Source organism: Eucyclogobius newberryi, unplaced genomic scaffold (genome assembly GCF_026437365.1).
Source record: "Eucyclogobius newberryi isolate DKJ021-1_F unplaced genomic scaffold, fEucNew1.0.hap1 SCAF_9, whole genome shotgun sequence".
In the NCBI taxonomy this organism is placed as follows: Eukaryota; Metazoa; Chordata; class Actinopteri; order Gobiiformes; family Gobiidae; genus Eucyclogobius; species Eucyclogobius newberryi.
In genome coordinates, this window is record NW_027316532.1 from 37,343,244 (window position 1) to 37,364,008 (window position 20,765).

General features: G+C 42.2%; 1 protein-coding gene across 1 annotated transcript in view; it reads right to left on the reverse strand.

Moving 5' to 3' along the window:
- Positions 1 to 505: 505 nt before the first annotated feature.
- kita (KIT proto-oncogene, receptor tyrosine kinase a) overlaps positions 506 to 20,765 on the reverse strand; it is a 33,186-nt gene continuing 12,926 nt past the window's right edge. The window contains exons 6-21 of the mRNA XM_072438224.1: positions 20,330 to 20,516; positions 19,513 to 19,628; positions 19,255 to 19,369; positions 16,668 to 16,852; positions 11,054 to 11,160; positions 10,844 to 10,970; positions 9,883 to 9,987; positions 9,383 to 9,493; positions 9,127 to 9,268; positions 8,273 to 8,361; positions 7,918 to 8,048; positions 6,501 to 6,623; positions 4,993 to 5,104; positions 4,812 to 4,911; positions 4,419 to 4,524; positions 506 to 2,446 (exon numbers count right to left, since the gene is read on the reverse strand). Coding sequence (XP_072294325.1) covers positions 2,261 to 2,446; positions 4,419 to 4,524; positions 4,812 to 4,911; positions 4,993 to 5,104; positions 6,501 to 6,623; positions 7,918 to 8,048; positions 8,273 to 8,361; positions 9,127 to 9,268; positions 9,383 to 9,493; positions 9,883 to 9,987; positions 10,844 to 10,970; positions 11,054 to 11,160; positions 16,668 to 16,852; positions 19,255 to 19,369; positions 19,513 to 19,628; positions 20,330 to 20,516 — 2,042 coding nt within the window. The 3' untranslated portion in view covers positions 506 to 2,260. The remainder of the gene's footprint in view (positions 2,447 to 4,418; positions 4,525 to 4,811; positions 4,912 to 4,992; positions 5,105 to 6,500; positions 6,624 to 7,917; positions 8,049 to 8,272; positions 8,362 to 9,126; positions 9,269 to 9,382; positions 9,494 to 9,882; positions 9,988 to 10,843; positions 10,971 to 11,053; positions 11,161 to 16,667; positions 16,853 to 19,254; positions 19,370 to 19,512; positions 19,629 to 20,329; positions 20,517 to 20,765) is intronic.

Sequence of the window (20,765 nt, forward strand, 5' to 3'; positions counted from 1 at the left end):
TTAAAGGTGTGGATGCTCATCGAACAATAACAAATGCAACATTTTTAAGTATTCACTTTCTAATTCAACATTGTCGGGTTGTTTGTGGCCCTCTGCTCCATATAAGTTTCAAAATGTGGCCCTCGGTGAAAAAAGTTTGGACACCCCTGGTGTACTGGGTGGGTCTGATGACTGATGAGTGCAGAGGGCCCTCCCCGCTGGAGCATGTGTGTATATATACTATGTGTATATACACTATAAAACATACTTACTGCTTTGACCAGAATGACATAAAACATCAACATAAAACATAATGCTACAATAGTCCTGACCAAGCCAAGCACAAAACCCTGGATTTGGGTCCCCGGGCGCCTACTGTCCCAGCGGCATTGAAGGATGGGTCAAATGCTGAGGACACATTTCCCTATGGCCTACGGGGACGTGTACCTGTGTACCTGTGTACCTGACTTAACTGCTATTTTTGTACTTCAAACACAGAAACTCGGAGGATAAATACTCAAGTCTGTTACAATGTTTAATGTATTTATTTTTATTGACATGGACTCAAAACCCAGCAAATGTAATACTTTTATTTACATTGACACATTTAATAGCATCACATCAAATGTACACAGTGTCACTAAAGCTTCCGGTTAAATAAATATAAAGCAGGAGGAGGAAGGTTTTCCAGGATAAATGGTCTGTTCTTGCAGTGCTTTTTAGACAGTGATGGTGAAACTCATTAAAATCAAGCAGACCGACATATGCGCTCCCGGGGTTAAAGCCCAAAAAACTGTTAATGATTTTTTTTAAGTTTCCATGGTGACTGACACAGGGGGTGATGGACACAGGGAGTGCCTGCAGTTACAACCTACAGTTATAGCACATTTAGGCTTTTTAAAGAAAATACAGCATCCAATATTCTGCCTCAATGTACCATGTCTTCATTTGTCCAAAAGTATAAACTTAAAATATAATACGTACATTTATATTTACATTTACAGTAGAGTAGAGACTGTGGGTTCATATACAAGGATAAGTAGTGGCACCTCTTAAAACCTTATTAACCTTCTAATACACTTGCATACACACACTATTTAGAGCTATCCATACATACAGGACACTTACATCCAACAATGGGGAACATAGAGGTGCTCAAATCCCCGATGCTGGACCAGGAAACAGCTGGAGAAATTTGGGAAAACTGCTACTGGCCAGATAACAATACGACCGATACTAAACCAAGTGTGGCTTGGACCCTTGTAGCTTTCCCAGGCCCCACTGCAGTCCACTTTAAATGGCATTCATATAACCCTGATTATATCAACTTTATAATACAAATCTATCTACACAAAAGTTTCCTTCATCATTGTGTTGAAATGAAAGGGAAACTGATCTCAGAATGGCAGTACCGTCTGGTCTAGTGCTTCTTGTAAACAAAAGTCATTATCTGGATGCAACAGTGTCCATTTTACAAAACTGCAAAAGTTAATCTCCATCTTTGTGTTGCGATCTGCTATCATGTTAACAAGCACACACTTGAAGCTAGCGTACCGAGTCTAGCGCCACATATTTTATTAAAGACATTGAAGTTAGGTATTCTAACCACATACAAATGGGTTCGCTCTGTTTCAGGAACACCCACATATCTGCTCTCCTTTTCTAATAGCTTATATACTAGATTTTTACAATTATTTCAACTGCAATTGGCCCCCAAATATACTGTTATCTCCTTCATTTAACAGAGCGGAACAGGTGGAAATAATACTGACGAGAAAGGAGAACAAACAAAACAGAAAGCTGCATTTCGTGATGTGAAAAATGGTGTGGAACGTTTCTTGAAGTGCCTTGAGTGCTTAATTTCCTCCAAGAACGGCAACCAGTCTCACCAACTGCTACAAGGATGCATGGCAGAAACATTGAAAAGTAACATAACACAACATAAAACAAAAGGAAAAAATAATAATAGAAACAGAATATGGTTTATGAAATGTGTAAGGAAGTTTCAACAGAAGTGTTTTTTGAGTCTCTCCACCTTTTCATGCCAAACGCCAAAACAAGGGAGCAATTATTGTCTGTTAAATGTCTTCCCAGTACCAAGCAGGCAGGCAATAATGTAGCACAGAAAAAGCCATGGATCTTGGTCTCTGTTTGGCCTCTGTCCCGTCTGTGGCAGTAACTCCACAGGCACCGGGGCAGCGGGCGGGCGTAGACGTGGACGGAGGAGGAATATTCTTTTTAGCAGGCACTTTATGGGACAGCCATGATGGGATGTCCGGTGCTAAACCCGCTGGGCTCTCAGAGTGGTCCCCTCCAGGAAGACTTCATGCTGGAGCAGTAAAGGTTGTGTCTGGGGGTCGTTGTTATTGGGCGGGTCGGCAGGATGCACCGAACCGGATCTTTGGTTATCAGGCTTCTCTGTGCATCTCGGCGTCAGTGTGAGCCTTGAGCTGAAATTCAGATAAATCTGCAAAGAAGGGAGAGGAGATAATCAATTAGCCACAGGCTGTAGAGGACTATAAGGCTGGCATAGGAAATGAGGGTTGTAAGCTGTACATTCTTAACAAGCCATGACTAAAGTAGTTATAAAGAGATCATTATTACGCTTGTTATTTATCTATTTTTTGTGTCTAACATTCTAACTAAATCTCTACATCTCGATCATGTGTTTTGAGCTGGCCCTGTTGTTCATAAAAGTATTAGACTGAGATTAAGGAGACGCTGCAAACTGTCTTCAACATCAACATTACATTTTATTTTAAAACGACATGTGTCACGGCCTCTGTGCCTCGTGCCTAAACCTCCCTGGACCTGGACCTGGACCTGGACCTGGACCTGGACCTGGACCTGGACCTGGACCTGGACCTGGACCTGGACCTGGACCTGGACCTGGACCTGGACCTGGACCTGGCACGTAACAGTTCTGGGGCTCGTCTGGGATCTGAACCTGAGACCTCTCGCACGCATAAAAAAGGCAACATTTAGATGGATGAAAGCGACAGCCAAGACTTTACTGAAAAAACATACAAAATGGAAACAATTACTTTTAGTTTGAACTTAAAATGGACAATTTTGCCACTGTGACAAAACATAGGTGGACATTTGCTTGATTTTTTGGGGTTTATTCTTTGGTGTATTGTTTCTTTTTCATTCAAATTTTTCATCCTCTTCTTGTTGTTCTTGTTCTATTTATTCTTTTTCTTTTTACAATTTAAAATCTAATAAAAAAATACACACAGCTCCATTGGCGAAATCATATCCAGGAACATTCTTCTAGTATCTCAGCGGTCATAATGTTATGGTTGATTTAAGTTGAAGCAACGATTCAAAAGTGAACACATGACAGAGGTCCATTGTGGCACCGTGTTCAGCATCTGGCCTCACAGCAGGACTCTTATTGGTTGCAATGTCCTGACCAGCCACATTCTTTTGTCTTTAGTTTCTTCCCACAGTCTGAAGACATGTGTTACTGTGTGATTTGGTCATCTAAATTGCCCGTAGGACTTTAGTGAATGATCTCTCAGTGGTTGGCCTGTGATTTAATGGCAGCAGTCCAGCCTGCCCCGTACCCTGCCTCGGGGCTTTAACTAAACTGGAACGGACCCAGATCCTGCATCAGCTTTGTTAAGGATAAGCACTGGCAAATAAAACGATCTGATAACATTTATAAGATTTGAGTGTCGCTTTTACCCAGGCTGATGGTGGATTTCTACAGCTTCTGCCTCTTCTTTCCATTTTGTGGAGGATAAAAATGTGTTGAACAGTGTATTTACTGTATATTCACTAATAACACGTCCACATGTCCTGGTGGGATGTGTGCTGTGGGGACTACACTCTGAAGAAGTATATTATTTGTAGGCCAGAGATATTAGCTCGTTACGCTTTAAAACACGATCAAATACAGGCTTTTTAAACTTTTGATACATTGAGAGTGCCTTGTTCTTTGTTTAGTTTTTTTGCATTGGAATTTCTTTATCCACAATTATGTCATCTTAATAATGAATAAAATGTGTGTAATCTTGGACACTAATGGAGCCAGAACTAGAAAAGCCTTGGCCCTTAACAAAACCTGTATCGTTCTGAAACAGGTTTAATGTTGTTTCATAAATCAAACTTGCCGACCTAAACTTGATCTCCTCCAGGAGGTCACCATTTGCACAAGTCAATAAATACCAGCATTGTTCTGGTGAGGAGCATTTTGTTCAATGTTTTGAGAGAAACATGCAAACATGTTTGACCACATCCGCTCCACTGGAACCACTGGATATGTTTGAGGGATCTGGAAATATACGTTTGGAGAAATTGGAGCCAGAACTGAGATATTGCTACACTTAGTTATATTCGGACAGTAATTCAAAAGCTCTTGACATGACGAAAGAGAGAAAAGGTGAAGTTTATGCTTATTAGGCCGAGTGTTTGAGTGAAACAGTCAAACCTACATGTTTCGCCGCATCAGAAAGCTGCTGCTCGATCCTCTCCACAACCTTCCTGAAGGGGGGTCTTTTGATGGGGTCAGGGTCCCAGCACGAGCGCATAATCTGATACCTGACAAAACAAAAAAACACATTCTTTCACTTTATTAAAGCTTCTCACAAAGTCAGCTCTATCTAAGTTTGAGCCTGTTTGAGTTATAATCACAAATAGTGTGAACTACAAAGAGTTTTTCTCTTGATTAGTTAGTTTTGTTCTTTGTCTGGTGGAACTAATCATTTATGCTGTTCATAAATTAACAATACTGTAGTCAGATATTGTGGTATTTGTTATGAAAAGTTTTTGATGCTGTTAATTTGATTTAGAATCTATTCGATATAGTCTGGATTATTTTATCTTACATTTCATCGGGTGCAAACTCTGGGGCATCCATCCTGTATTCTTCTTTTATCATTTTGTAGAACTTGGCGTCCACGGGCATCCCAGGATACGGGCTATTTCCTGCCATGTTTAAAGAGAAAAATATGAATAATCATACTAGATTTAGATTAGTCGAATAGATAATAAAATAGTCCCTCTTACCTAAAGAGAAGATTTCCCAGAGCAAGATGCCGTAGGACCACACATCACTCTCAAACGTGTAAACGCACTCGAAGATACTTTCTGGAGACATCCATTTCACCGGCAAACGCGCCTAAAACAGAATCACACACAATCAGAATCGCACACAATCAGAATCACACACAATCAGAATCACACACAATCAGAATCGCACACAATCAGAATCACACACAATCAGAATCACACACAATCAGAATCACACACAATCAGATTCGCACACAATCAGAATCACACACAATCAGAATCACACACAATCAGAATCACACACAATCAGAATCGCACACAATCAGAATCACACACAATCAGATTCGCACACAATCAGAATCACACACAATCAGAATCACACACAATCAGAATCACACACAATCAATCAGAATCGTACACAATCAGAATCACACACAATCAGAATCGTACACAATCAGAATCACACACAATCAGAATCGTACACAATCAGAATCACACACAATCAGAATCGCACACAATCAGAATCACACACAATCACACAATTAGAAACACAAAGCCCATGTTAAGGCTGAGCACAATATCCACATCGTGATGATCGTGACAGACTTCTTGGCATTACGTGCATCGATACAGTATTTATCCTGATACTTTTAAACAACATGAGGTCATTAGAAACTGCCGAGTTCTTCACCTTTGAAGCTACAGAGTCTGAGTCTGAGGAGCTGAAAATGTGACTTCATCAGACTGATATTCTGATATTGGACAACGTGAACATGACATTCTAATGCATTTTTCTTTTCTACTACTAATTTTGGTTCACTTTTAATACCGGTTTTAAGGGATATCATGAATCAGGACCGTATCGTATCAATTTTGTAACGGGATTTGTATCGTATCGTGGTCCGTGTATCGGAATACGTGTTGTATCGTGAGTTACTAGGCAACACCCAGCCCAAGTGTGTCATGTGGGAGCGGTGCATATTATTGAACACATGCTGAGTGTAAAAATGCACTTTTAACACAAATTAAATAATGGAAATGTTATGGAAACATATCCATGGACTAATCCTGGGCTGGATCAGGACTAAACAAAGTCGAGGACAGGACCAAAACAAGTCCACAACAGGAATGAAATTAGCTCAATTTAGAACCAAAGAAATACATTTAATTAAATAGTTCTTTTGGTTATCCAGTTCTATTCATGATAAAAAGCCTGTTTCAAGGTGTCAGACATCGAAAAACTAAGCTATACTTATGTTCTTATGATATATAGTGTATGTTGCGTTAACTATAAAAAGTATTCACACATTGTAAGTTGTATAGTTTGTGTTTTTGGCCATAATAAAGCTTATGAGAATCTATAATATCTATAATATCTAATAATCTATAATCTAGCAGCAGCATTGCAAACACAATCACTAGCTTATGTTCTTCCCGGGGGCTATTGATAAGAAATAAGGCTGTGTGGGAAACGATGTACTGTAAAGTAACATTTAGTGACTTACGTTGCCTTTGACCACATAGTTGGAGTCTGTAGTGATGTCGCGGGCTAAACCAAAATCACAGATCTTAGCCACTCTTCCCTGTGTGAGGAGGATGTTTCGGGCTGCCAAGTCTCTATGGATGCACTGAAACACAACATTAAGCAGATATTTTAAGGATATAATATATTCTTTCCTCACTGGCCCTCAATTAGTCTAAAGTCTAGTTTTTATGTCGATTTTTATGTCTGAGCAGGGATCAAATCTTACATAAATATGTCTAACACGTTAAGGTTAGTATGCAAAAGATTCAACTGTCTGGAACAAGTGGCCAAAATGATATTTTGAATGGTCATCGGGTTAGTTGATCCAGGGCGCTGCATTTCTTCACGCAGACACTGACACTGACATGTGATCTTTGTGTGCACAGTATCTTCGCCTCATCGACTGATCAATTTTTCAGCAGCATGCTTCGACATGCATTTTAGATTCTTTTACTAGCAGTGGAAATACAATCCATTCCATGTGACGACAACAACAACAAGGAAGTAACATTTTGGTCATTTAGATTTATTTTTTTTCATCATGTTTGTTTCAGCAATATTAATGACAGCAGTTTATCATAAGTTGAGTTATTGTTGGAGTAAATAATGGGGGGAAATTGCAATGTCTTTATAATGAAAAGCACATTTAATTTAATTATTTTGAATGTCGTGCAGTGTCAATACAATGTCAGACGTTACAAAGTCTAAATCATTTTGGAAAATAAACTGCGGCACATGAAAGAACTCTTTAGGCAGGTTTTTGACATTGTTTTAAATGTCTGTCATCTTTATTGGAGTGAGGGTCATGACAGAGCTCCACGCTCTGAGGCACTGGACTGGGCCTGGACAGGGTCCTGAGCAGTTAGAGACGAGAGGAATGAGAGAAGAACATCTCCTCCCACCACAGATATCTCACTCTCCTTCTCATCTCCACCCTCACCCAGGGTAAGAATGGACTCAGACTTGAACTTTAACAGCCACATCAAATAACATCAGCAGCTTTTTACCATCTAAAAACGTTGCCAAAATTAGATTTTTCTTCGCACTCTTCTCTTTTATGTCTTAAATTGTTTTGTGCTGTCATTTCTTTGTGATTTTAATGCATTTTTCCTGCTGTGTGAAGCTCTTTGAATTGCCTTGTGTATGAAATGTGTTCTACAAATAAACTTGCCTTGCCTTTATTAATGTTTCAATTAATGCTTGTTTCCATTGCCTCTGTAAAGCATATTGTGTACTTTTGACTGTGGGAAAGTACTATGCAAATACATTTTGATTGACACAATAATCAAACAGAATAATTAGCAAAAACGACAACTATTCTTAAGTGATTAGATCAATGAGAAAATGGCAAAACCTACTGTGGAAGAGATATGAAATACATTGAGATAAATGTTTACATTTTTGGACGCCAGGAACTCCATGCCTTTGGCGACCTGATACGAGAAGCTTAGGAGGTCCTCAGTGTCCAGAGACAGACCGTCTTCTTCAAACAACTCACTGTCTAAATCTGCCTCAACGTAAGAGCCACCTGTCAATCAAACAATATATAGGTTACATCTTCCCACATTGCCTCCTTACACCGATCTTTGGCCCATAGGCCTTATTAGACAGGAACGATAGCGTGAAATGGGGGTTGAGAGAAGGGAGGACATGCAGTGAATAGTCGGGATTGGAACACTGCGGCCGGTTTAGCCACTCGACCAATAGCAGCCCCTTCACACCGATTAGATCATTCTTGAATGTGTGGCTTGCCTTTCCGTATCGAGCGCCTCTTCTCAGACGTGAGCGGGTGCGTGCCAGTGGCAGAAGGCCTCATGGTCATGTAGCCGTTCAAGCTGTCACTGTGAACGGGAAAAGAGCGGTTTGTCTCAGCCAAGCACAGCATCTCCAAAAGACCAGGTCCAAAAAGCTCATCCTACGCACGTTCTGGATAGTAAACACAACTACTACTACTATTACCACTTCTATCACGTTTACTGTGCTCCAGATTGAATAGGAAGTATGTATTTACCATCTTAAATGAACGGAAATGATCATACGTCAACTGAAGGTCTAAAACCAAACCAAGGAATGAACAAAAATGTATGACTGAATCACTTTATCCAGTTAAGATAATAACCTGGACTAAGGATGTCATAATATCACATTTCACTGTAACGATTATTGTGAGAAGAAACATCACAGTTTTAGGATTATTCAAGATTTGTTGGCAGTATAGAAATTCATAATTCTTAAAGTCTATCTTAATGAAATCAGTGAACAAAAAAGTAATGATTGTCACATAAACGCTCAGATAAAAAGTAGTAGTACAAGTAGTTTGACTTTTTGGGGCATAGATTAAATTTAAATGACTAGGATTCTCACCATTCTTATTATTTAGCTATTATTATTATTATACTGTGATCTGAAAAAACATGATTAACTAAATAATCTCTGCATCACTAGCTGGGACTGAACTAGGGCTGGAGCAGATGCCAATTTGAGGACCACTACCTTAAAGAATTAGCAGATTAGCCCACTTTCTAGTAAATTAAATAAAGTCAGGGAAGGGTGTTGCGGTTGTTTTGGATGAATATTGTACTTTCTAAGCAGAAACAGTCCCTCACCCATTGGCCTCCTGCTGCAGCACCACGTTGCGGTAGTAGCAGTCCTCCTCGTTCTTGTAGCAGAAGAAGAAATCTCGTTTTCTGCGCAGGAAGTTGAGCAGGTCTCCGAAGCAGCAGTATTCAGTTATTACTAATGTGGGGCCTGTGGAGAAACAGTGTCACTCAACTGTAATTAGCTCTTCAGAAACAAAAAGCAGAAAACACATGCAAGAAGAGGCCGTTGGAACATTATCCTCAGGCCAAGTTTGTGCCCCACCTCCCACAGTGCACGCTCCGAGCAGGTTGACAATGTTCATGTGGTTCCCGAGGTAACTCAGCACCTTCAGCTCAGACATCAGGGCTTCTTTCTCTGTGGAATGTGCGCTCGCTGCAAAAAAAAAAACATTTTTATTGGTTTAAATACAAGCTATTAACAAAAAGTAAAATATCAAAATGCAGACATTCTTCAAAAGTTTCACTTCAAGTATCAGCTTGTGCTTCACATTAAAGCTGCAGGACCTGCTTTTCTACAGTCTACGTATATAACTCTATATATGTTCACTCTAGATACTAGGTCAAGTAATTTTAGAGATATCTCTCGACCAATGGTTACAGCTATTTTCTTCTAATTTCTATTGATTGTTTGTCAAATCTTGAGACTTCTAGTTGAATATTATAGTCTCCAATTTGTGACATAATCTCCCAGTTGACACAAAAGCTAAAAGTAAATGCTGCAAAGTTTGAAATTGGTTGTTTATTTGCATATGTGTAACTTACATTTTAACATCTTCACTGCCACGGTCATGACTGAGTCTGCTTTGGAAAGGCCGTATGCTGTGGCCTCCACTACTTTCCCGAAGGCACCAGATCCCAAAGTCTTGCCTACAAAAGCAGAAGGAGAGGTTACGGGGGTAACGGTCTTCTCCCAGGAGATGGCAGAGTGCCATGTTCCTAAGACATTCATTTGTGCCCCAGGGCAGTTGATGTAGCTGAATCCTGTTGGAGGAGGTTCAGTGAAATAACTACTCCAAGTGTCAACACAGTGTGTTGACAGTGAGCGAGCAGAACCAACTGTGGAACCAGTTTGAGGCACTGACCATAGAGTCACACCTAATGTAGCAGACAATACAAACATGATGCTGGGCTCTATCAATCATAGAGACAGCCGGAGGGAGCCGCAATAAAGTCATTTGCTGCTGAGCGCTGCAATGCTGTTGAGCTAAAACAGTTTGCATTGAAAACATGGCTGGATTCAAAGTTATTCACTGACTAATGATGATTAGTAATATTATTTAAATGTTTCTCTTTAAAATATAGGCTCCATTTTGAGGACGTTTGACGACGCATTCTTAACTCTACAAATATCAAAATGTATGTTTTTATATTTCTGCCTCATTAAAATGAAAGGGATAGAGCGTGTACATCAGCGCAGGTTGTGTGGGCATCTATTCTGAACTGGTCAGGCCTGGAAGGCTTTAGATTGTGTCATTATTACCATATCAAGAACATTATTGAAATTGTAAGCCATGAATTCTGCATCGCATTGTGAGGTGTGTTTGAAATACTAGGGACCCATGGGAACTACATCTAAATACAACTCATTCAACAGTGAGAAGTCCAAAGAGATGCAGAAACACTTGCACATTAGTAGATAGTTGTGAATCACTTGAGTTGTGCCCGTGAGTGGCCGTTACACGTATCATTGATCATGGTCATAAGAGAAGAGATTAGCACATACCAAATCGCAGGTTATTCCGTGGAAACTCCCATTGGTGATCGTACGGGAGCTGGGTGGGGTCAATGTACACATAGTTGTTTCCGTGGATGCCCTCGATAACTTTCCACTGAATCTGGTACTTGGGTTTCTGTCGAGTTAAAGAGGCATTCATTACAAGGTGTTGTTTTGGTTCTGTCTGGTCTGAAGGCTTTGGTGTGGTGCATGTTTTACCTGTAGATACTTGTAGAAGAGTGTGATGAGGACCAGACAGAGGACTGCTGCTGCTGACACTGTGCCAATGAGCAAGGGAGTGAACAAACCATGAGGGATTGTCTTCTCTGCAAACACAGAGACAAAGGAACATTTAGTACATTGGTAAAATACACTTCTGTTCTACCAACATACACCCAGTATGTTACCTGCCCCACCAGAGAGAATAGAACATTGGACTTGTTTTTTGCCAACACCAAGGAGGCTTATTCCTCTTCCCCCCTCCCTCCCCTGGGCAGCTCGGACCACAACCTTGTACATCTGAGGCCTGTGTATGAACCCATTGTGCGCAGGCAGCCTATGGTGTCCCGTGAGGTGAGGATGTGGTCTGCTGAGAGCGAGGAGGCTCTGAGGGACTGCTTCAGCACCACTGTCTGGACTGAGCTTTCTGACCCACATGGGGAGGACATCAACACCATCACAGAGTGCATCACGGACTACATCAACTTCTGTTTTGAGAACATTGTTCCCTCCCGGACGGTGCGGTGTTTTCCAAACAACAAGCCATGGATTAACCGTGAACTGAAGGCTCTGCTGAAGGAGAAGAAGAGAGCCTTCAGGTCAGGGAACAAGGAGGAGCTGAGGACTGTGCAGAAGGAGCTGAGGAGGAAGATCAGGCAGGCTGAGGCCGGCTACAAGAGGAGGATGGAGGAGCAGCTGCAGCAGAAGAACATTCAGGGAGTGTGGAGGAGCCTGAAAACCATCTTGGGCTTCAAAATCCCCCCTGCCCAGACAGAGGGGGATCTACAGTGGGTGACTGATTTAAATGCTCACTTCTTGAGGTTTGATCGGTCACCCACCCCTCCCCCTGCACAGCTGCATGCTCCCTCTTCCACAGCTGGACAATGCCCTGCATCTGTTCCTCTTCGCTTATCTGCCCCGGACCATCAGCTCCCCACTTCGCCTGGACCCACCCATCCCCCCAGCACACGGTCCCCCTGCCAACCACTGACTGTCACAGCAGCACAGGTGAGGAGTGAGCTGAAGAGGATTAAAGTGAGGAAGGCAGCAGGACCTGATGGCATCAGCCCCAGGCTCCTTAAGTCCTGCGCAGATGAACTGTGTGGAGTTATGGAGCATGTCTTCAACATGAGCCTGAAGCTGAGGGTGGTACCACAGGTCTGAAGACCTCCAGTCTGGTACCTGTGCCTAAGACACCGCGCCCCAAAGACCTCAACAGCTTCAGGCCAGTGGCTCTCACGTCCCACCTGATGAAGACACTGGAGCGGCTAGTCCTGGACCACCTCCGCTCCACCGTGAGCTCAGCCATGGACTCGCTGCAGTTTGCATATCGGCCTGGCATCGGAGTGGAGGACGCCGTCATCTCCCTGCTGCACCACTCTCTCTCTCACCTGGAAAAGCCTGGCAGCTCTGTGAGGATCCTGTTCTTCGATCTTTCCAGCGCCTTCAACACTATCCAGCCGCTGCTCCTGAGGGACAAGCTGGAGACGGCTGGTGTGGAGTATGACCTGGCAGAGTGGATCCTGGACTACCTCACAGACCGACCCCAGTTTGTGAGAGCCCGGAACTGTGTGTCTGACACTCGGACCTGCAGTGTGGGGGCGCCCCAGGGCACTGTCCTCGCGCCCTTTCTCTTCACCCTTTACACTGCAGACTTCAGACATGACACGGACAGCTGTGTCCTGCAGAAGTTCTCTGATGACTCTGCCATCATCGGACTCATCACGGACGAGTACAGAGGACTGGCGCAGGACTTTGTGGACTGGTGTCAGCGGAACCACCTCCTCATCAACGCGGGGAAGACCAAGGAGATGGTGGTGGATTTCCGCAGACGCCACCCCACTGCCCCCTCACCAGTGAACATCCAGGGACGGGACATTGAGAGAGTGACTCATACAAGTACCTGGGTGTTCATCTGAACCACAAACTGGACTGGACTCATAACACAGACGCACTGTACAGGTAGAGCCAGAGTCGGCTCTACCTCCTGAGGAGACTCAGGTCTTTTGGAGTGACAGGGCCGCTCCTGAAGACCTTCTACGACTCTGTGGTGGCATCAGCTCCTGTACGGTGTGGCCTGCTGGAGCAGCAGCATCACAGAGAGGGAGAGGAAGAGGCTGGACAGAGTCATCAAGAAGTCCAGCTCCGTCCTGGGCTGTGCTCTGGACTCGGTGCAGGAGGTGGGGGACAGGAGGGTCCTGGCTAAACTCACATCTATGCTGGACCATGAGTGGGGTGACCCATGCAGGACACTCTCTCCGCTCTGGAGAGCAGCTTCAGTGAGAGACTGATTCACCCTCGCTGTGTGAAGGAAAGGTTCCGTAGGTCTTTCCTTCCTGCTGCTGTCAGACTTTATAACAAAAACTGTTAGTACTGAACACTCGCAATACTGACCTAACCATGTGCAATTCTGTCATATGTGCAATTGCTGTTGGAATTCATGTGCAATTCATGTGCTGTCGTGACACATATTCATGTGCAATTACTGTCGTGATCACATGCAATGGTATTTATTTATTTATTTGTCTATGGGAGTTTTTATTTATTTATAGGAGATCTTCTACTGAAAGTGTTTTTCAGACTTCCTATAAATGATCTGTTCTTCTGTATCTACCTCTGTATCTACCTGCGTTGCACCAATGAAATTTCCCCATGTGGGACAATAAAGGAATATCTTATCTTATCTTATCTATAGGAATAGAAAAGTACTATGCATAAGTTACATGATGAAAGTCTTGATTGGAAAATTGTGTAATAAGAAATAATGCAGCAACATATTTATCCTTTCTTAATTTAAGTAAAGAAATATTAAACTTCTTTACATTTTTGGACGAAGGCTCACTTAACTAGGCTGTTTCTGATTATTATTTTTTTTTCCATAATATACTTAATACGAATATATTATAAAAGCACCTATTCTAGTCAAAATGAGACCACACCATTTGCTCTGCATGTTTTGTAATAATTCTGTAATAATTCAGATGCTCAGTGAGTAATACACGTGGACTTCTGCAAAGAGTTTAAAATGAACCAGCTGTTTTTTAAGTTTTAGGTAAAAACTGTAAAAATCAGGTACAATGTGGTTGGACCTGGGGGTAAGACGCTTCAGTGCTGTTGGTTTACATTATTCACACATGCACAGAGTCATTGTTTAGTTAAACTGATTAGCTTAAAGGTTGGGTGTTGACATTGTAAAGGGACATTAGGCTAACAACAAGGAGCTAATTCTGCCTTAAACACACTGGTCAGTTCATAGCGCGCTAATCCGATTAAACCTATACATTGTCTACTTTATACTTTATATATGTCAAACGTGCATATGTAAAATCCTTACAGTTTCCAGGTCAGTTTCCCATATCGTTTTATAGTTTTGCAGAAAAGTGTGAGTGAGTGAGCGTCACCGTGTGTAATCACTGTGTCCTGTTCCTTTGAATTGACCTGATGTCGTATTGTTTTGCTCCTGCTGTACACGGGGATGTAATAAGCTCTTTAGAGATAAGAAGCTTTCTCTCCACGTTGAATCTGAGAATGCCGAGTCTGCAGTAATTAATCCGAGCCAAAGCTGTCAGTGGATACGAGAGCTGTGCATTGTGTTCATCACTCAAACCTCCAGCCAGAGAACAGAGCGTCAGCCGGGGCCCACTGCCCCACACCCGCCCCACACCCGCCCCACACCCGCCCCACACCCGCCCCACACCCGCCCCACACCCGCCCCACACCCGCCCCCGATACGGCAGACACACCAAATCCCGGCTCTTACCGCTTGTTTACATATCCCACGACAAACTGACCCCTGCGCGGTGTCCTGCATGACCCCTCGACTTATCGGCCCGGGACAACGCTACAGTACTTGAAGTTCCCGTGCCTCTCTGAACACGATGTATGGAGCAGATGGAGACGCCGTTAGAACAGAGCGGATTTGGAGACAGACCGTAAACAATGGCGTGAGATAATCAGTGACATCTCATTTTGGCCAATCAAGTCTGGCCATCTCCTTGACTTGTTTACCGTACAGATTGTGTCAGCGCACATACAGGCTGAACCGCGCTAAAACATGCTTTTAGTAAATATTGTGAGCCAAGGAGACAATCTCGTTTGTGGTTTACAAAGTTGTGTGAATACAAAGGGACGGCCAAGATCAGATTTTCTAAGTCAACTGCTGCACAGAGTCACTGGAAGTTGACAAGGGCATTTGAGTCCAACAATAAAAAGAAAAATAAAGTCAATAATAGTTTACTAGTCTGCCGTAATTATGGGAGCCATGATAAAAAAGAAAACTGAACCAAAACTGTAGCAATAAGTGCTCAATCATATCTATATATCCATCTTAACGTCAAGTCAACAGGTCAACCCCAAAGAAGTAGCACAACCAAAAATAACAAACTAAAATTCTGTGTCAGCTGTAATTTATAGGAGCCACTCTCATTAAACCGACTGATCTCTTGATCCAATATTAATGAGCAAAAACCAATGCAGACCGCTGTAATAACTGAATGTCACAAGAAATACTTTCAAAACAACCCTAACGGCCCCATGACTTGACAGAGCAGCGCTGCAGGAAATGAAAATGTGGGTGGGATCGAGGAAGGACACTATGTAAACAGAACCTGTGCACGCGCTGAAGAGGCTGAACCATTTTATTAGATTAGATGATGCATGTACCGGTTTTATGTTTCAATTGTTGAATTCTGTTCTGTACAAGGTTAACCGTTTTCACGCAGAAGAAACAATTGTGATTTTGATTCATTGTGATTTACCTTGAGGACTGTACACACATCACAACAGTCTATAAAGCATATTTGAAGAAGAAGAGATGCAGGTCGTTTCTGTGAGCGGCTCCACGGACAAGATGTGTTCAAGTTTAAGCCAAACTGTGAAACACTATGGCTCAAAACGAGTCATAAAGTTACATAGTGAATTTGAATAAAATCATTTATTTTGTTTGTTTGTTTGTTTGTTTATATGGTCAAGATAGTTCATGTTAATGAACATACAATACATTGTGGCCATGAGCTAATTTCCATCCATTGACCTGCATTCAGTCTCACAACACGCTCTCTCTCAGACACAGCGCACTATGGACATGTTTGTAGTGGTACCAGACACGGGAAGAACCTGGGAATCAAAGCAGGAATGCTAACCGCTGTGCTATTGTGTTAGCTCAAACAAACAAACAAACAACAAACAAAGGGCTCTTTGAATAGGGCTGTCACTTACAATAATTTTAGAAGTCAACTGGTCAGCAAATATTTTTTTCGATTAATTGAAAAATAGCAAAACAAATATTTCTAATGTAAAATGTGACTTTTTAATATATATTTTTTTAAATTGGCTGCATGAAGCCCTCAAAATGAAGAATGAATGATCTTTTTAATTGCCATTTTGATTTTGCTGTCTTTGTTATAAGAGGTATATTGTATGCGTTTTACAGTATGATGTGTAGTGTAGTATAACAAGGGCCTTGTCATATTTGCTGTCAATATTTCATCACGTTATGTAAAAGACAAGACGAAATACTGGTCGTTGCCCCACATCTGGGAACACAACGTCATCATCACAAATAACTCCATCAATACCATCAGTTCAAACTTGTTCCCGCTCTGGTCCTGCTCACCTCTGATGGAGAAGAGCATGTAGGCCTGCTCTCCCTCCACCGTGGCCACACACTCCAGCGTGCTGAAGCCTCCGCGGCTGATGTTCACGCGGCTCTCCACCTCAGTCTTCCCAAACAGAGGGCTGAACAGGGTCACGGTCATCACGTTCAGCTCCTCCTGCGTGGCATTGACCTGCTCCGAGCACCTGCAAGCACCGCAGAACAACCAGAGCACATCACTTTCTCTTACATTGTGATGACAGCCGGCTCAAAGCTAAAGTATGTGCACTACAGCAGGAATGTGAATCTTATTTTGGAGTTTGGGTTACTTTGATTCATTTAAATACATTTAAATCTGCATGGTATGTTTTGCTGTCTGAAGTAAATAGATGAGTCTTTCTGATCCTAGTTTAACCTGGTAAAATACTGATTTAGTTATAGTTTAGAGCTGGTTTAGTCATGATTATAGTCCTGGGTTAGAACTATAATTCAAAGAAGACATTATGCTTTTGTCTAGAGGTATAATCTATGACACCCGTAGATCATTATTTCATATTTTGGACATTTCAAATAGAATAATTGACATAAAATGAAACAACTGAATAAAACAATGCAGCACTGATGTTTGCATACTTCTTTCTTGCTGGAGAATAAAGATTACTCGCATGGATCACTCTAAATACAACTTTGAGCGTGTAAATGAGAAGAGAAAACAGCCATAACTCAGTCTAATTCTTGTTTAGTGGTGGTTAAGTTTCATTTTGTACATGCTATTTAACCCTCAAGTTAACTGCAGTAAAATCCTGTATTCATAAAGTGCAGTCACGTGGTTGCTCTCAGGTCATAGGCTAACCCAGGTCATGCCACATCTCGTTTCACCTAATTGAATCCATTGTCATCTAAACGTTCGGATAATCACATCTGACTCATTGCAAGGATGTCCCACCCACACGCACCGTACACAACAGTAGGTTATGGCAGTTTGTTGAACAGTGCTGTGGAAAACTACCAACACTGAGCCCACCATTGTTCATCATATTTGGTTTTATTACTTCGTCTTTACATATCTCTGGTTAAATTATAGACTAGTTCAATATTCTAATAGTAATATGAAACTGTGACTGTCTAATATGTAACTGATGCAGCCCATGCAAACACAAAGCCATGACGGTAAACAGAGAATTGGAATAAAACCAGAAGTTAATAATTCAGCGTATGCAAATATCAGTGTAACACATTGTGCATGAAGTATGTGCATTGTGTGCTAATGCAAATAAGCCATAACATGTATTGCAGGTCTAACCTTTTCTATGTCAAGCATGAACCTAATATATGTCTAATATGATCTGCACGTCTTAAGCAAATATTGAAGCTTTGCATTAGTCAGTAAGCATTGTAAATCTAATCTAGGGAAGGGGTAGTAAAAAGTTCAACATGTACACTTTTAAATGCATAAAGCACCTCTATACAAAACAAACAAAATACAAACATAAAATGTTCTAAACTTAAATGCATGTTTAGACTTCACAAAATAATAATGTGTGGTAACGTAATAAATCTGTAAAATATCAAATAAAAAGCTAATGTGGAGACAACATTTCTCCACGTATTTGTCCATTAAAACCTAAACATCATGATTTTGGCTTCATCAAAAACACCCATGACCCCGAAAATGGATGAACGGAAATAAAGAAATAATGTTAAGATCAAATAGTCTTCATTATTTCATTTTCTACCACTTTTTCTCCCGGGACTGGAGCCTAAACCAGCCTCTGACGTCTCATGTGTCATTTTCATAAACTCTCAGGTGGATCTCAGATGGATCTCAGGTGGATCTCAGATGGATCTCAGATGGCTCTCAGGTGGATCTCAGATGGATCTCAGAGGGATCTCAGATGGATCTCAGATGGATCTCAGGTGGATCTCAGATGGATCTCAGAGGGATCTCAGATGGATCGCAGATGGATCTCAGGTGGATCTCCGATGGATCTCACAGGGATCTCAGATGGATCTCAGATGGATCTCAGGTGGATCTCAGATGGATCTCAGAGGGATCTCAGATGGATCTCAGATGGATCTCAGATGGATCTCAGATGGCTCTCAGGTGGATCTCAGATGGATCTCACAGGGATCTCAGATGGCTCTCAGGTGGATCTCAGATGGATCTCAGGTGGATCTCAGATGGATCTCAGAGGGATCTCAGATGGATCTCAGATGGATCTCAGATGGATCTCAGATGGCTCTCAGGTGGATCTCAGATGGATCTCACAGGGATCTCAGATGGCTCTCAGGTGGATCTCAGATGGATCTCACAGGGATCTCAGATGGATCTCAGATGGATCTCAGGTGGATCTCAGATGGATCTCACAGGGATCTCAGATGGATCTCAGATGGCTCTCAGGTGGATCTCAGATGGATCTCAGATGGCTCTCAGGTGGATCTCAGATGGATCTCACAGGGATCTCAGATGGATCTCAGATGGCTCTCAGGTGGATCTCCGATGGATCTCACAGGGATCTCAGATGGATCTCAGATGGCTCTCAGGTGGATCTCAGATGGATCTCAGATGGCTCTCAGGTGGATCTGGATCTCAGATGGATCTACTCACCTCACGTACGACTGCTCACAATAGAACCATGTGATCTGTGGAGCGGGGAACCCTTCAGCCACACAGCGCACCTGACCATCCACTGGCCCCGTGTGTGAAACAATCTCTGGTTTACCTGAGAGAAAAGTACATGAACATGAGTCATACAGTATCAAACAGGGCAGGGTTATGACCTCATTTTAAAGATGCAAGTTCCAACATTAAACTGCGGTTATCGATGTGAAAAAAGTAATTGAAGTGAATGGTATTTGGACTTACTGATGACAAAAATGGCGAATGACTGGTTCACTGAGGTGTGTCCGTTTGTGGCTCTGAAAGTGTAGACGCCGCTCTCCGCTATCTTCAAGCGCACCAGCCGCAGCTCGCTCACAAACCTGACGCAGACAAAGCAGCTTCTGTTGCTGTTGTTCAATCATCGCATGGATAATAGTGCGAAGCAAATTCCATTTTTCATGTAGATGTATTGATTTTCCAACACGACCATTTCGAAAGGCCATGTCACGCTTGATTAAACGAGTCATGTATAATTAGTGGCCATGGTTTGTTTCTTTATAATGGTGTCCTGAGGCAAGAACCACATGTCATTTGCTTAAAATTTGCCCCTATTTATATTGATGGAGCTGTGGCTCTGGGTTTATTGTAAAAGGGCACTTCCAATTCTGACGGTTTCTATTTCAGTGGAAACCCTGAGGCCTTCTTCAAATTTCAGCCAAATTTCTCACGTAGCTGCACTCGACTACTGACACGTCTCCAAAGCGCGGTGTTACATTTCACTAAAAGGCGATAATGAACTTTTTGCCGCTCCTGTGTGGCACTTAAATTGAGTGTTGTGGTGTAGGTTTGTCCCGGAGTTAAGAATAACACTACGGTAAATAAGCTTATGCTGGGTCTTAAATCAAGATTATTCTATTTTCTACTGTTTACTCATGATTTATTGTAAAATTCCTTAAACCTGGCAATAAGTACCACTACTCATGAAGTCATTTTATTATTAGGATACTTTTTTCAACACATTTCCTCACAAGCTCTATTGGTTATAGCTCCTTGTTTCCACGGGTTGAATTGCTCTTTATACCTGTTTTGGTGGGAGTAGGTGGTGATGACGTGGTCCGTGGTGTTGTGGAGACCGTCCTCTCTGAAGGACCAGGAGACGTTGCGTGGTTTGGGGTAGGCCTCCATGTCCACCTTCAGGGTCAGACTCTCCCCAGAGCGAACGTGATGGGTCCTGTTCATCTGGGGCGTGAGGTTGATAAAACCCTTTTCTAGAAACAAAAGAGCAAAACGGTGTCACTTTTCCACATTATTAGATATATTAGGAGCGAGCAGCATCCACTCTCTGCTCTGTGAGGACGCATGACTGTGATGAACCTAACCCAACCCATGTTCTTTAATTGTGAAAACAAACCACAGCATTAAAATGTGTTGATACGATCACAAAAAGATGGTAGACAGAGATAGATCATTTCTATGACTGGTATTTGCTTCTTCAAACTGCACTATGGATGGTTGAA